This window comes from Phoca vitulina, unplaced genomic scaffold (assembly GCF_004348235.1).
Source record: "Phoca vitulina isolate PV1807 unplaced genomic scaffold, GSC_HSeal_1.0 scaffold15, whole genome shotgun sequence".
Classification (NCBI taxonomy): domain Eukaryota; kingdom Metazoa; phylum Chordata; class Mammalia; order Carnivora; family Phocidae; genus Phoca; species Phoca vitulina.
Window position 1 is genome coordinate 16,028,277 of NW_022589718.1, and position 15,470 is coordinate 16,043,746.

General features: G+C 38.3%; 1 protein-coding gene across 5 annotated transcripts in view; it reads right to left on the reverse strand.

Moving 5' to 3' along the window:
- Window positions 1–15,470, reverse strand: part of DLC1 (DLC1 Rho GTPase activating protein) — a 486,810-nt gene that overhangs the window by 152,543 nt on the left and 318,797 nt on the right. The window contains exon 6 of one of the 5 annotated variants that reach the window (XM_032413508.1): window positions 5,911–6,363. The exons of the other annotated variants lie outside the window; for them this stretch is intronic. Within the exon in view, the coding sequence (XP_032269399.1) occupies window positions 6,353–6,363 (11 nt within the window). The 3' untranslated portion in view covers window positions 5,911–6,352. Of the gene's footprint in view, window positions 1–5,910; window positions 6,364–15,470 lie in introns of those variants that run through there. 5 annotated transcript variants of the gene reach the window in all.

A 15,470-nucleotide genomic window follows, 5' to 3' on the forward strand; every position in this document is an offset into this window, starting at 1 on the left:
GGGTTAAGGGGATCATGCTACATTTGTTGGCGAACAGGAGCAAATGATAGAGAAAGGAACACAGTGCTTTGGTGGAACTGTAAGGAGACAAGTACGATGTAAGAAAGCACAGAGCATCATCACCAGCAGGTAGAGGTGTTTTGGTTTTATGTGCCTGGAATTGCATGCCATTGAAGGTTTTTGAGCAAAAACAGTGACAAGATGAAGATGGAGGTGGCCTACACGATGCTGGAGTCACAGGCAGAAGCTTGGAAGACATTGACTCTGTGTAGGTGGGGTTAAAGGCGGTTGGTGCCATGGCGGTACGTGTGGGATGAGAAAGGAAGGGGCAGATACAGAGGGACACAGAACATAGAAGGGATGGGATCTGGTGACTGACTTAATGTAAGGGATGAAGGTGAAGTAAGGCAGCCCGTAGAAGAGGAATAGACTCTGAGCAACAGAGAATGAGGTTAATCTTGGAACTGGTTTGAATCTGATGTTGCAAGACCTCCAACATTTACTGGTCATGTCCAGTAGGTAGTTAAAGATAAGGGGTCAGAGTGTAAAGGTATGGATAGGTCAGATTAAGAGAGATAGATGGATAGGTAGGCAGGGGGACAGAGAGAGAGAGAGAGATAAAGAGAGAGAGAGAGAAAGGAGACTGATAATAGATGAATACAAGTGTAACTCTCATATTATTTGAACTTTAGGAATGATCAACGTTGAAACAAGAATACGATCTGGAAATAATTTATGAAAAAGCAATATATGTGATTACAAGGGAGGGGTTGCTGACTTGAACAGCTTCTGAGTGTTTTGATTGATTTAGAAACAATGGAGGTACACATGTTGCATCTACTCCCTGATATCTATTTTTCCTTCTATGTGGTCCTACACAAAATGCACTTGTGTCTTTTAATATATAATATTCACTTACGCATTTCTGCATTGGCAGTATGTGTGTGTTCATTTGGGTTTATACAATTGTCTATGGATTAAATCATTCTACAAATGTTTGTGTGTCAGGCACTGTTTGAAGCACTAGGAATACCTAGGTGTACAATACTGAGTTCCTGGCCTCAAAGAGAAGCTTAGATTCTAGACAGAGAAAGAGACCATAAACAAGCATATACAACATGCTGGGATAAATGGATTACAATTGGTTGATAGGGGAATGTCATTTTATTAGAGGGATCCAGAGGGCCTTTCAGTAGAGGAAACATTTTATGAAGACTTGCATGGAGTGAGGGAGAAAGCCTTGTGACTATCCGAGGAAAGGGTGTTTCAGGATGAGGGAACAGCAATTACCAAGGAACAGCAAAGAGGCCAAAGTACGTAGAATGGAGTAAACTGGGGAAAGAATATAAGAAGGCAAAGTAGGAGAGGTAGGCAGGCCCGGGTCAGGTAAGGACTTCTTGACCATAGAAGGGATTTTATTCTAAATGTGAGGGACAGATATTGGAGGGTTTTCAGGTGAGGAGTGACAGGACATGATTTATGTCTAAAAATGTCACTCTGGTTGCCACATTTGAAATAAATTATAGGAGGGGGCAAGGGTGAAAGTAGGGAGGCAGTTAAGAAGCAGTTAAGGATACAGGTTCGAGGTGATGGGTGGCTTGGCCTCGGGTGGTAGCAGTGAGGGTGGTAACAAGTGGTTGGATTCTCCACGCATTTTGCAGGTAGAGCTGATGTGATTGGCTGATGGAAGGAATGTACGGTATGAAAGAAGAGAGGAGTCCTGCTATGAATGGAGGTGAAAAAGATGAGTTTTACAGGAAAGTGAAGAAGCTCAAATTTGGACATATCAAGTGATTTCTGGCAATATACATAACATCCCTGGACATGTTTCCTCATTTGTAAAACAAGGTTCATAACAGAATCTACTTCATAGGGTTACACAAGCATTAAATAACAATGCAAGGAAAACTGACCAGAGGCTAGCACTGCATGTTAGGTGTCCAGCTAAAATTAGATATCAAGAAGTTGAAGAAAAACTTCAATCTTTTAATCTATGACAAAAGAGGCAAGACTATTCCATGGGAAAAACACAGTCTCTTCAACAAATGTGCTAGGAAAATGGGACAGCTACATGCAAAAGAAGGAAACTGGACCACTTTCCTACACCATACACAAAAATAAACTCAAAATGGATTAAAGACCTAAATGTGAGACCTGAGACCATAAAAATCCTAGAAGAGAGAACACACAGTAATTTCTCTGACATTGGCTGTAGCAACATTTTTTTAGATATGTCTCCTGAAGCAAGGAAAATAAAAGCAAAGATAAACTATTGGGACCTTATCAAAATAAAAATCTTCTGCACAGCAAAGAAAATAATCCACAAAACAAAAAGACAAGACAACCTACTGAATGGGAAAGGATATTTGCAAATGATGTATTTGATAACGGGTTAATATCCAAAATATATAAAATATATGTACAACCCAACACCAAAAAAAATCCAATTAAAAAACAGGCAGAAGATGGGCGCCTGGGTGGCTCAGAGGGTTAAGCGTCTGCCTTTGGCTCAGGTCGTGATCCCAGGGTCCTGGGATCGAGTCCCGCATCGGGCTCCCTGCTCCTTGGGAGCCTGCTTCTCCCTCTGCCTCTCTCTCTCTCATGAATAAAAAAAACAAAAACAAAAAAAAAAAACAGGCAGAAGATATGAATAGACATTTCTCCAAAGAAGCCATGCAGATGGCCAACAGATACATGAAAAGATGCTCAACATCACTCATCATCAGGAAAATGCAAATTAAAACCACAAGGAGATACCATCCCACACTTGTCAGAATAGCTGAAGTAAAAAACACAAGAAATAACAAGTGGTGGGGAGGATGTGGAGAAAAAGGAACCCTCATGCACTGTTCCTGAGAATACAAACTGATGCAGCCACTGTGGAAAATGGTATGAAGTTTCCTCAAAAAGATAAAAATAGAATTATCATATGATCCAGTAATTCCACACAAAGAATATGAAAACACTAATTTGAAAAGACATATACACTCCTATGTTTACTGCAGCATTATTTACAATAGCCAAAATATGGAAGCAACCTAAATATCTATCCATAGATGCATGGATAAAGAAGTGGGACACACACACACACACACACACACACACACACACACACACACACACCATGGAATATTATTCAGCCATAAAAAATGAAATCTTGCTATTTGCAACAACATGGATGGATCTAGAAGGTATAATGCTAAATAAAATAAGTCAAATAAGGCAAATATCATATGATTTCACTCATATGTGGAATTTAAGAACAAAACAAATGAACAAAGAAAAAAGGGACAAACCAAAAAGCAGACTCTTAACTATAGAGAACAAACTGGTGGTTACCAGAAGGAAGCAGGTGGGAGGATGGGTGAAATAGGTGAAGGGGATTAAGAGTACATTTATCATGGGGCATCCGGGTGGCTCAGTCGGTTAAGCTTCTGCCTTTGGCTCAGGTCATGGGCTCAGTGTCCTGGGATTGAGCCCCACACTGGGGCTGAGCAGGGAGCCCACTTCTCTCTCTCCTTCTGTCTCTCCCCCAGCTTGTGCTCTCTCTCTCTCTCCCCCCCTCGGTCACCCCCTCTCTCAGCTAAATAAATAAAATCTTTATTAAAAAAAAAGAGTATACTTATCATGATGAGCACCGAGTAATGTATAGAATTGCTGAGTCACTATATTGTAAACCTGAAACTAATATAACACTGTATGTTTATTATACTGGAATTAATTAAAGGGTTAAAAATTATACTGGAATTAATTAAAGGGTTAAAAAACCCTTCAATCTCATATTGTTTCTGAATCTTAAAAAAAAGAGGTCTTAAAAACCCTTCCTACAATTTCTTCCTCATCCCCTCTTTTGGGATATGGGTGCTACTGCTATGGGAGAGAGTGTACATTCTAAATGTCAATCATGTCATGTGTGCTAAAAATAATAATAACGCTGACGGTGATTGAGACAGAATAAGTAAATGAGGTATAGAAATCATGGTCATTAGAGAGAAGTTCAAACTGAAATCAGGAGACTATAAAGAAGAGAAAGTCGTTTATATTTTGAAGAAAAGAATTTAAAGAATTACTTGAGGGGAATATATTCCATGAGAAATGATAAAAGGCATTAAAATTAGGAGGAAAAGGGATAATCATGTGATGATGAAGAAAATCAACACGTGTTCTACCAAGTATGACTTATCTCCTTTTGGACCTTACATTGTAAAGAGATGACTTGTGGTCACCTTAATAAAATGAAAAGAGATTATTTAAGGCAATATGGCCAGGCAACTATGAGGGGCTGATTGTATCCCCATTTTAAAGATATCTGATATCTTCCCAACACCATCTAGTGTGTTGCTCCCAATTTATCCATGTGATGAGAGGAAAGACTGCTAGGTGGATGGATGAATACCAGTGCAGAATTCTCCATGTCCATGTTCAGTAGCTTAAACTTCAAAACTGAAGAACCATCATGAGTGAAGTATCTCTCTGGTTAAATGTTAAGGTAGAGACAGGTTTTTACCATGCACATCATGTTAAAACATGATGCTTTCCTTACAAAAGACATTTAAAAAAATAAATTATTACTATTTACTCCTCTGATAGGGTAAAATTTAAAAAATTCTATGCTTATTTTTGCAAATTAATGCTTCCTCCACTTAAAGATAATTATCTACTGTTTGAGGACAGGGTTGCTTTTCAATGGCATTCAAATAGTTGGTCCCCTCTGTCAGGTTTTCATACTTGGTTCCAGGGAACCCTTGGTCTTCACGAAGCCTCCAAGAGATTTGTATCCAGGGTGGTGGAGGGAGGTATTCTGTTAGATATTCTTGTAAACATTTCTTAATATAAGTTATTGGGACGATGTTCTCTGTGAACCACATTATTTTCACTTCCTCTCATTCTTAGACTTTCCTTTTATTCTCTATTCTCATCACCTACCTCAGCTGCATTTGTACCCAAATACAGGCTCAGAATGGCACAAATGAACTTAATGTTTATTATCACCTTTAAAAAATTTTTTAATTCCAGTTTATGTAGTTAACATACAATGTTATATTAGTTTCAGGTGTAGTTTAGTGATTCAACAGTTCCATAGGACACCCAGTGTTCATCATGACAAGTGCACTCTTTAATCCCTACCACCTATTTCACCCATCCCCCCACCTTACCTCCCCTCTGGTAACCATGTTTCTCTATAGTTTCTCTATAGTTAAGAGTCTGTTTCTTGGTTTGTGTGTGTCTCTCTTTTTTTTTCCCCCTTTGCTTGTTTGTTTCTTAAATTCCACTGATGAGTGAAATCATACCGTATTTGTGTTTTCTCTCTGACTGACTTATTTCACTTAGCATTATACTCACTAGCTCCATCCGTGTTGTTGTAAATGGCAAGATTTCATTCTTTTTTATGGCTGAATAATATCCATTGTATACATATATACCATATCTTCTTTATTTTTATTTAAAGATTTTATTTATTTATTGTCAGAGAGAGAGAGAGAAAGAGAGCACAAGCAGGGGAAGCGGCAGGCAAAGGAAGAAGCAGGCTCCCCGCCGAGCCAGGAACCTGACACAGGACTCGGTTCCAGGCCCCTGAGACCATGACCTGAGCCAAAGGCAGACGCCCAACCAACTGAACCACCCATGCATCCCCCATATCTTCTTTATTATCAGCTTTAAACAGATACTTAATTACATTTTAGCTTGACCTATATTAAAAAACCACACTAAAATGAAACATTATTATTTACAATCTTCATTCCAAATTTACTCATCTAGTCTTTGCTTAATTCTATTAAAATTTAAAAACTTTCCATGATAGTTATATATATGATATACACATATAAATTTATATATGTATGCAAATATATATGTATATATGCACATATATATGTATCTACACACACATATATATATAAAACTGACTTACTATCCTACGTATACCATTTATATTTCCATGTTTTTCAAAGTAAATATTCTATGATTTTTATAACATTCGAAAACTTCTCTGCTATATTGGGTATTATATATCATTGGTGGGTGTGTAATACATGTTGAACAATTTTGCCATTTAAGATGTGCGTATCTTAGACTATGGAGTTTTCTCCTTCGATGAATACTCTTCCATAGAGAAACTTCTACATATAAATACATGGAGGTATGAACGATTGTACTACTAATAGCAGGTAATTGTAATAGCACATAATTGGAAACAACCTAAATACCTCTCAACAGTAGAATGAATAAGTAAATTATGGCATAGTTACATAACAGCAGTAAGAATAAATGATCTTTATGCTTCAACATGAACAAATCTCAAAAATATAATTCTGAGCAAAATGAATTGCCAAAGGATATCTGCAGTATGGTATCACTTCAAACCTGAAATGTGAAAAACAGTAATTATTATTGTCTTATGTTATTTAAATATGTAGTAAGAATATAAAACCAGTATAAGAATGATTCAACACCAAGCTCAAGATCAGAGAATTCCAGGGGGAGCTGGGAGGAGGGAGGAGGAAAATATGATCCAGGAGGCGCACACAGTAATTTTACATTTTAAACCTTAAACAGTGATTTTAATGTTTTATTACTTAAATGGGTTTCTTAGATTTCTAAAATATTTAATAAAGGTAATACTGCTATTAGTTAATTGATAAGGTATCTAAAGATAGTTTTAGAGAAAAGATTTTTGGTAAGCAAAGACACCAACTTCAGATGCTACCCAAACTGTATTGAATCAAAAAACAATGAGTATGTTATAAAAACAGCAACTTAAGCCACCCAAGATACTTGGATCAAATTTCCCAGGGTATGACCACATGGACCATTAGCTATAGCAACATCACCTTTATTTTACAAAAGCAATTAGTACATGCTTCAGTCTTCAAAGTGAGCAAGGATTACCTACTCTTCAAAAGTTATTAAAAACACTTGGCTTTTGACCCTTAGAACTCAACTGGCACAAAGTCTTGGGGTCAGCTTCTTGCTTTCCTAATAAAAGTTGTCAAACATCATTTTCCTAGACTCCGTATAAAAACAGAGACATTATATAAGTTATTGTGATTTGAAAACATGCACTTTTATGTAGAGATGAGTGGATAGCTCAAGTAATGGTCTTTTATTAATCAGTTAAAATATTTTAAGTCAGAATACGGAGAAAAATCTGGAACAAGGAAAAGAAAGCATGTACACACAAGGACAAATTACTCATTGTAAGCTTATTAAACTCAGTATCTCACTTAAGTACAAAATGAGTAAAGAAAAAGAGTAGATAATCACAAAGAAGTTTGAGAGTTGGGGGTCTGTGTGGGTTGGTGGTAGGGATTAATCACGCAAGGCCACGAAGGTTCACTCAGGGAAACTTTAAACAGCAAACTGGGAGTCATGCTCAGGGTCACAGAAATACAAACATTTTCTGTGAACTGGCCTCACAAGAATGGGAGCTTGGAATGTGCATGGCGGTGGCTGAGAAAGTGGGTGTGTGGCTTGGATTCAATTGTCCTCATCTCCAAGAGGACAGTATAAGCAGGCGGTGGTTTGCCCTCACCTCCCTGGTAATGCCCTTCCCAGACTATACTTTCTTTTTTCCTTTCATTTTTTTCAAATTAAATGTTTATTTCCCCCTTTCCCAGACTCTTAAATTTGGCTCTGATGTGCTGGCTAATCCTTGGGGTATGAGCAGAGGGACCAGTCACGGACTGTTGTTATTGTCTTAAATGGTGCAAAGGGCATTTACAATAGATTTTCAGGCACCATTTTGAAATAATTTTTCTGAAGTCTACCCTCTATGTTTATCTTCAGTTGTGCAATGATTATGCTGTGCCAAAGAGCTTTGGCTGGAAACACAGTCTTGGGTTCTAAGTCATCAATGTACAAAAGGACTGAAGGACTAAAGAAAAACATTTCTCTATCTTCCCTTTATACCCTACCAAAAACAAAAACAAAAACAAAAAAACAGAAATAAAGAGGCTAAATTTATGCACAAACTGTTGCATATGGATTAGAATTGGTTACTGAATGTACATCTCACAAATTTATAATATCCTAAGTATAAAATTTCCAGTGTCACTCTCACAGGACTGCTGTATGTTCCACCTGCATACAAAAGACAAGAGTAAGGCAGACACTTTGGGCTGTCTGGTCATCCTTCTGCATTCCCCAACCTGGTGCTCCTCGCTGCGGGCATGTTTTGTTGGTGTTAAGTTGGATGTGGTCTGAGGCCCCAGCATAAAGGATGGGCCCAGTTTCCCCCCGTGACTCAGTGGCAAAGTACTTTATTCTGGTGGATTCTGGCTCTTAAAAAAGCCCACTGCAGGGGCGCCTGGGTGGCTCAGTCGGCTGGTTTTGGCCCAGGTAGTGATCTCATGGGTCATGAGATCCAGCCCCATGTGGGGCTCCGTGCTCAGTGGGGAATCTGCTTAAGATTCTCTCTCCGTCTTCCTCTGCCCCTCCCCCTGCACTCTCTCTCTCTCTAAAATAAATAAATAAATCTTTTTTTTAAAGCCCTCTGCATAGTTTCAATACAATTAATAACTCTTAGAATATGATATTCAACCCATGTAAAATAAAACTTGAGAAGACCTGATAGTCTACCCATCCCCACTTGCTGTGGGTTTGGTCCTGTCATCTCTTTTCCCATCCCCACTGGTTTGTCATCTCATCTGTCCACCCATGAGCTACACATGAGTCAACATGCATGTGTTAATATCATTTGGTTGGAATTCACTAAATGAAATTCTAGCTTCTTGTAATAGCACAAAGGAAAGATGTTTCTACTGCAGTCTGAAATTACATGTTCAAACTTGTTTTCATCAGTGAAAAATTATAGTCCAAAGACTGTCTTATCAGAGTTGAAAAACAATATGTTTGATGACATCCTTCTCAACCTGAGATGGGCTTCATTTTAAAAAGTTTTATTTTAAATATAGCATATTGTAAGGTAGATTAGGAATGTTCTTACTCATCTAGTTTAGTTTTTTTTTTCTTTCTGCCAGATGTTTATGTTGGTGAGAAACCAATAACACTGTCTAGACCTCTAGGATATAGTAATCAAGCATGAGTAGAAAACATTCAGAGGTCACACTTCAATCTGGACCCACAACATCCTGCTATTCAAAACCAGATTAGAGATGATGGATCATGATAAACAGAACCACACTGAATGCTGAGTCAGTGATTGAGTTGTCTGCAAAAAGCTAACTATGTCACAAAAAATCTACAACATAAAACAAAGTCTAGACATCATTAAATGTGTTGTACTCCCACCTCCACCCTAAGTTATCAACAACCAGATGCTACCTTGTGACTTTTACATCAGCATCCTGTAAATCAGGAATCCTCAATTTTTTATGGAGGAGTTCCTTGAAGTGATGACTTCCTGAGGCATGTGTGTGTGTGTGTGTGTGTGTGTGTGTGTGTGTGAAATCGCCTAGATGTGCTCATGCAAATAAATGCCCTAAAAAGAGAAAGAAGAGAGAGAAAAGTGATATATGGTGTTAGGATGTTCAGAGATCACAAAGCAAGATTCTACCAAGCAATAATATGCCATGCTTTTTTTTACTATGTCTTGGTGGTTTTGTCTAGAAGTCATTAATTTGTTTTTATTTAGAGTATTTCAGTTCTTGACTGAAATAATTGACTGATTGGAGATTCCTGCTATGGAGGATCAAAATTGACACCTCTCTGTCATGACACCAAATTCAACACTAAGATAATTTTACTGTCAAATAATCAGGAGTCAGGGTCAGAGTCCTGGCCAATCATAAAAATGTCTTCTTCTCACTCTCCACTCACAAGTCCTTATTGAACTTCTGGTCTGGAACACATTTGAGTTACACGGAATACAAGATGTAGGTCAATGACTGTCTCAAAGAGGGCAAACCTTACTGCTTCCTAAGGTAAACTGGAGTAAAATCATAGTGGAGTACTTTATGTTTTTGTTTTATTTTTTTAAATTTTTATCCAGTGGAGGGATCATCCAGGTGAGTCACTTACTAGTGTAAGAATTTCTTTAAACATTGAGGAACATCCAAATAACTTACCTGGCTGAACGTACCAATGCTACTATGCAAAACAATTTCAATCTGCAATCCCTGTATTTACCTTCACGCCACCCTCCTGGCACGTGCACGCACACACACATCATGGCTGTCACACCCTCATAGTGGCACAGAGGCTATGTTCTGCAATGGTCCAAATGCTTTCATTTCCAGCAACAGTGAAAAAGTGAAAATTATGACTTTAAAAGTTAGCTGTGTCAAGGAAATTTTCACTTAAAAATAATGTTCATTGGAGTACGAATGAGCACGACTGACAAGATACAGAAAAGTGAGTGCTGATAAAATAGTGTGGATATCCTTTTGTTATAATGCACTTGGACCAGAGGTAAATTCATGCTACAAAGAGGAGAGCGGGAGACAGGGAGGGAAGGGCAGTATTGACTGGTTGAGCAAGTACCATATGATACCTGTCAAATCAGGCCTTAGAGTCTTGCCTTCTCTGTAGGTCACTTTTTCCTGCCAAACAGACTCTAGACTACTGAAGTCCAGACAGTTTTTATCTTTGCGTCTTTTCTACCACCTAGCATTCTGTCTTTCACATAGTGAGGGCACAATCAATATTAGCTAATTTGTAGTTAATAAAAGATTATGCTCATTCAGTACAAAACCCCTCTTCGTCACTTTTTGTGTCAGTGGATGGATGTTTTGCCTGCCTTCTTGACTCTTCAGTGTCTGAACCATGTCCCATACTTTCTCTGTTTCTAAGCCCCTTATTTGAAGGTGAAACATTCATTCTAAAAAACTTTCCTGCTTTCTTTCATCCTTCAGCTTTTCTACCCAGCCACACTAAGAAGCCAAAATTAACTAGATTCTTTGGAATTACTAGTGAAATCACTCCTAAGAGAAAATAAGGCCATGATTCATGAACATATTGTCAATATTTAAAATATGCTTTAATTAAAGATGTAAAAGCTAATAAAAGCAATTTATTAATGCAAATTCATACCTTCTTTGGTAATTCTATCATTGATTTCATTAATATCTCCACTGAATAGACGATAATTAATTTTCAAACTACCGAAAGCAATCTAGGATGCCATCGATCCAAAATGGACCAGAATTTTTAAAGATCATCTTGTATATGCTTCACTATGATTATATACTTAATCCTTCAATTCTATCATCTCAACTATTTTTCTACTCAGTGTGACATAATTTTGGTTACTGGTAAACATTTAATAATATAATAATTATGTCATATTTTTTTAAAGATTTTATTTATTTATTCGACAGAGAGAGAGAAAGAGCAAAACCAGGGGGAGTGGGAGAGGGAGAAGCAGACTCCCTGCTGAGCAGGGAGCCTGATGCCAGGCTTGATCCCAGGACCTTGGGATCATGACCTCAGCCGAAGGCAGATGCTTAACTGACTGAGCCACCCAGGCGCCCTGTCATATTTTTAATATAACTCACCCATCATTATTTTTCTTTTCCTTTAAAAATGCAATATGACTCTCTCTCTTAAATTTATGATGGAAAGAAAAGACGTCCTGACTTCCAGTTTGGTTCCGTAAGAAATTCTGTGGAATCACAAAAGACTTGGGACAAACTATTTCAGTTCTATAGCCTATGTATTTTGAAATCTGAGAGTAATCTCCATAAATTGAGATATTTAAAGTACAACTTCCAATTTTAGTTCATTCTAATTCCTGAATGAGTCCAGAGCACCCTGTTTTAGCGAGTGACATATTTTATTTATTTATTTAAAGATTTTATTTATTTATTTGACAGAGAGAGACAGAGAGAAAGGGAACACAATTGGGGGAGTGGGAAAGAGAGAAGCAGGCTTCCCACGGAGCAGGGAGCCCGATGCAGGGCTCGATCCCCAGACCCTGGGATCATGACCTGAGCCGAAGGCAGACGCTTAACGACTGAGCCACCCAGGTGCCCCCTAGCGAGTGACATATTTTAGACTTCAGGGTACTTAAACTTTGGGAAAAGGTCAACATCTCATCTTTAAAAAAAAATGATTAAAGATATGGCTCCATGGTACTTTGGAAGTCATGAGTCTTTGTCCTGTGGAGAGGAGAATGGCCAGTTCCTTAGGGAAGATGGACTAACTTGCCTGTTCCTTCTTTGCAGAGAGGCTCTCCCTCCGATGGGTACCCTGCTGATGGTCTGATTTCTTATGTGTACAACTTATTCTCTGCTCATGAGGGGAGCTGGACCCACAGAGACCAGTACAGCAGTTTAAACTTGTAGTTGTCAAGCTTTGTACGCATGTCCCGTCCCTCTTACCCATGCTTTCCTTCTCTATTTTCAGCATTTTGTACTATGAAAACAATATATTGATCGAGTATATTTTTAAAAGCTACATATGCTCTTTCTGATACTGTCCCTAACAAGTGTGTCTTCTTCCATCTTCCTGAGAATCACTGGCTTAAAGAACAAATCACGGATGAGTTTTAGACATCCCTCAGTGTCCAAGAGACACCACATACCTCTCCCTTACTACAATGGAGTTCACTTTACCATGTAGGTCCTCTCTTGAATTCAAAGGTAGAACTCAGGTGTTATATTCATGGCTGGTAGGCAAGGACCATGTCTGCCTTGTTTGTCAACCATTATCTAGCACAGTGTTTTGCATACAATTGGCTCTCAATAAATATTTGTGAGATTAAGTAATAATGACTGACAGATTTGGATGTTTCTGAGTTTTGTCCATGGATACTCAGTAATTTTTAAAGTATTACCAAAAAATATGTAAATGGGAATAAAAATAGTAGTGTATACCTCTCAGGATTGTTTTAAAGATTAAATGAGAAAATGCTTTTAGAGCCCTCCGCCTAGGTTTTGGCACTCAAATGACAACTTAATTACTGTCATTATATTATTTGTCATAAAAAATGCATCCAAATGATAAGGACCGCCTACTGCCAAGTGCCATATTGAGTTCATATTCCATGCCCAACCTTCGGCTGTGCCTAAGAAGTATAACAGGAGTACCTCAGTCATGAATTTAATTATTAAGGGGACAGATAACTTTAGTCTTTGGTTAACTTTAGTTAAGTCTTCATCAATAATTCCAAGCACAGGGACGCCTGGGTGGCTCAGTCAGTTAAGCGTCTGCCTTCGGCTCGGGTCATGATCCCAGGGTCCTGGGATCGAGTCCCACATCGGGGCTCCTTGCTCAGCGAGGAGCCTGCTTCTCCCTCTGCCTGCCACTCCCGCTGCTTGTGCTTTCTCTCTCTCTCTCTCTAATAAATAAATAAAAAATCTTAAAAAAAAAAAAAAATAATTCCAAGCACATGCTTCAAAAGTATCAGAAGTTGTTCTCAAGCAATAAGGAAAGAGCACAGAAGGAAAAGTGCAAACTCATCATCATTATCATACACATACAATCCCACCCTGAAACTTCTGGATGGTAAATCCTCTTTCTTCAAAAATGACAGGTTACAGAAGACACACAGATGGCCGACAGGTACATGAAAAGATGCTCAACATCACTAATCACCAGGGAAATGAAAATCAAAACCACAACGAGATATCACCTCACACCTGTTAGAATGGCTAGAATCAAAAAGACAAGAAATAACAAGTGTTGGTGAGAATGTGGAGAAAAAGGAACCTTCATGCATTGTTGGTGGGAATGTAAATTGGTGCAGTCACTATAGAAAACAATATGGAAGTTCCTCAAAAAAATTAAAAATAGAACTACCATATGATCCAGTAATTCCACAACAGGGTATTTATCCAAAGAAAATGAGCACTAATTTGAAAAGACATATGCAGCCCTACGTTTACTGCAGCATTATTTACAATAGCCGAGATATGGAAGCGACCCAAGTGTCTACCCATACATAAATGGATAAAGAAAATGTGGTGTATATATATACATATATATATAATGAAATATTACTTAGCCATAAAAAAGGATAAGATCTTGCCATTTGAGACAATATGGATGGACCTAGACAGTATTATGTTAAGTGAGATAAGTCAGAGAAAGACAAATACCCTATGATTTCTTTTACATGTGGAATCTAAAAAACAAAGAAAATGAATGAACAAATAAAAGACAGAGACGGACCTATAAATACTGAGAGCAATCTGATGGCTGCCGGGGGGGGGGGGGGGGGGGGGGGGCGGGGCGATGGGCAAAATGGGTGAAGGGGAGTGGGAGGTACAGGCTTCCAGTTACGGACGCTGTAAAAGCACTGTTTGGTGACTACACTTGTGCTGAGCACAGCATCACACAGAGTTGCTGAATCACTATATGGTACACCTGCAACTAATGTAACAATGTGTGTCAGCTGTACTTCAATAAAAAATGATAGATTATTATGAAAAGCAAGGGACTATAATCAGAAATTGGAAAACATATACAATAGCAAGTTTAACTTCAATCTGTACCTTAATGAATTCCTCTGGAATAGAGAACTTGCAGTAGAATGTTCCTTTAAATCAAGTTTTGGCTTCAAGATATAGCTTCAGATCCTTAAGCATACCTGTGACTAATTAATCTATCCCTTCTACCATGCCTTTGACTTTGGATACATTTTGTTATTGTAATTATAAGGACCTTTGGCAAAATACGCAGACAGCTTACAAATACTATTTTAAATGAGGGAAGTTGCAGAAGTTTTGCTCCAGAAAGGGAGGTGGCCAAATACCCCTTTCAAGTGGCAGCCTTGACATTTAGCATACTTTTTCCCATACCAGAGCTGTGCCGCGTGCTTGAAACCCCAGTCTGCTGGTGCTGGTGCTCTTTTCCATGTTTGGCTCCATCTATATAACAATTTTCAAAGCAGGTTCCAACTCGTCTGGGGAGACTTTCAGATATTGTATATGCAGCTTGACAAAGTCAAATGCAAGGACTGATTTCTTCACCAGTGTGCAAAAACAGCTATTCTCATGAGTCATTTCATTTTGGAATTCAACAAGGTCTGCACAGAAGTCACCTGATTTTTCTTTCTTTCTTTTTTTCTTCCAGAGGTACGGAAATAAATTCCATTTGGCATTGATATTTTACCTTTTATTTTCTATTTTTGGACTGGTTGAGCTATTTTTGTCCAAAAGGCTTAGACAAATTATAGTGGTGTCATGCTAGCAGGGTGAAGCTTCTATGGATGTAGGGCATGGGGAAAGAGAAGAGGGGTTAAAACAACGAAACTGATGAAGTACTTTACTATATGCCGCTGACTCTTCTAAGTACTCTACACAGTAGCTCATTTAATCTTTGAAACAATTTTATGACATAAGTACTATGATTATCCTCTTTATATTGGTAAGAAACAGACTGACCTTCCCAAAGCTCTCAAGTGCAAGGGCCAGGATTCAAACCCAGAAGTCTGATGTCACAGGCAGCTCTCTTCGCCAATGTATTATGTTTCCTCTCATCAAAGCTGACCTCGACATCAACATGCTCCTCTTTTATTGAAAGAGTAATATCTAATTTAATAGATACATACTACATCTACCCTCCATAAA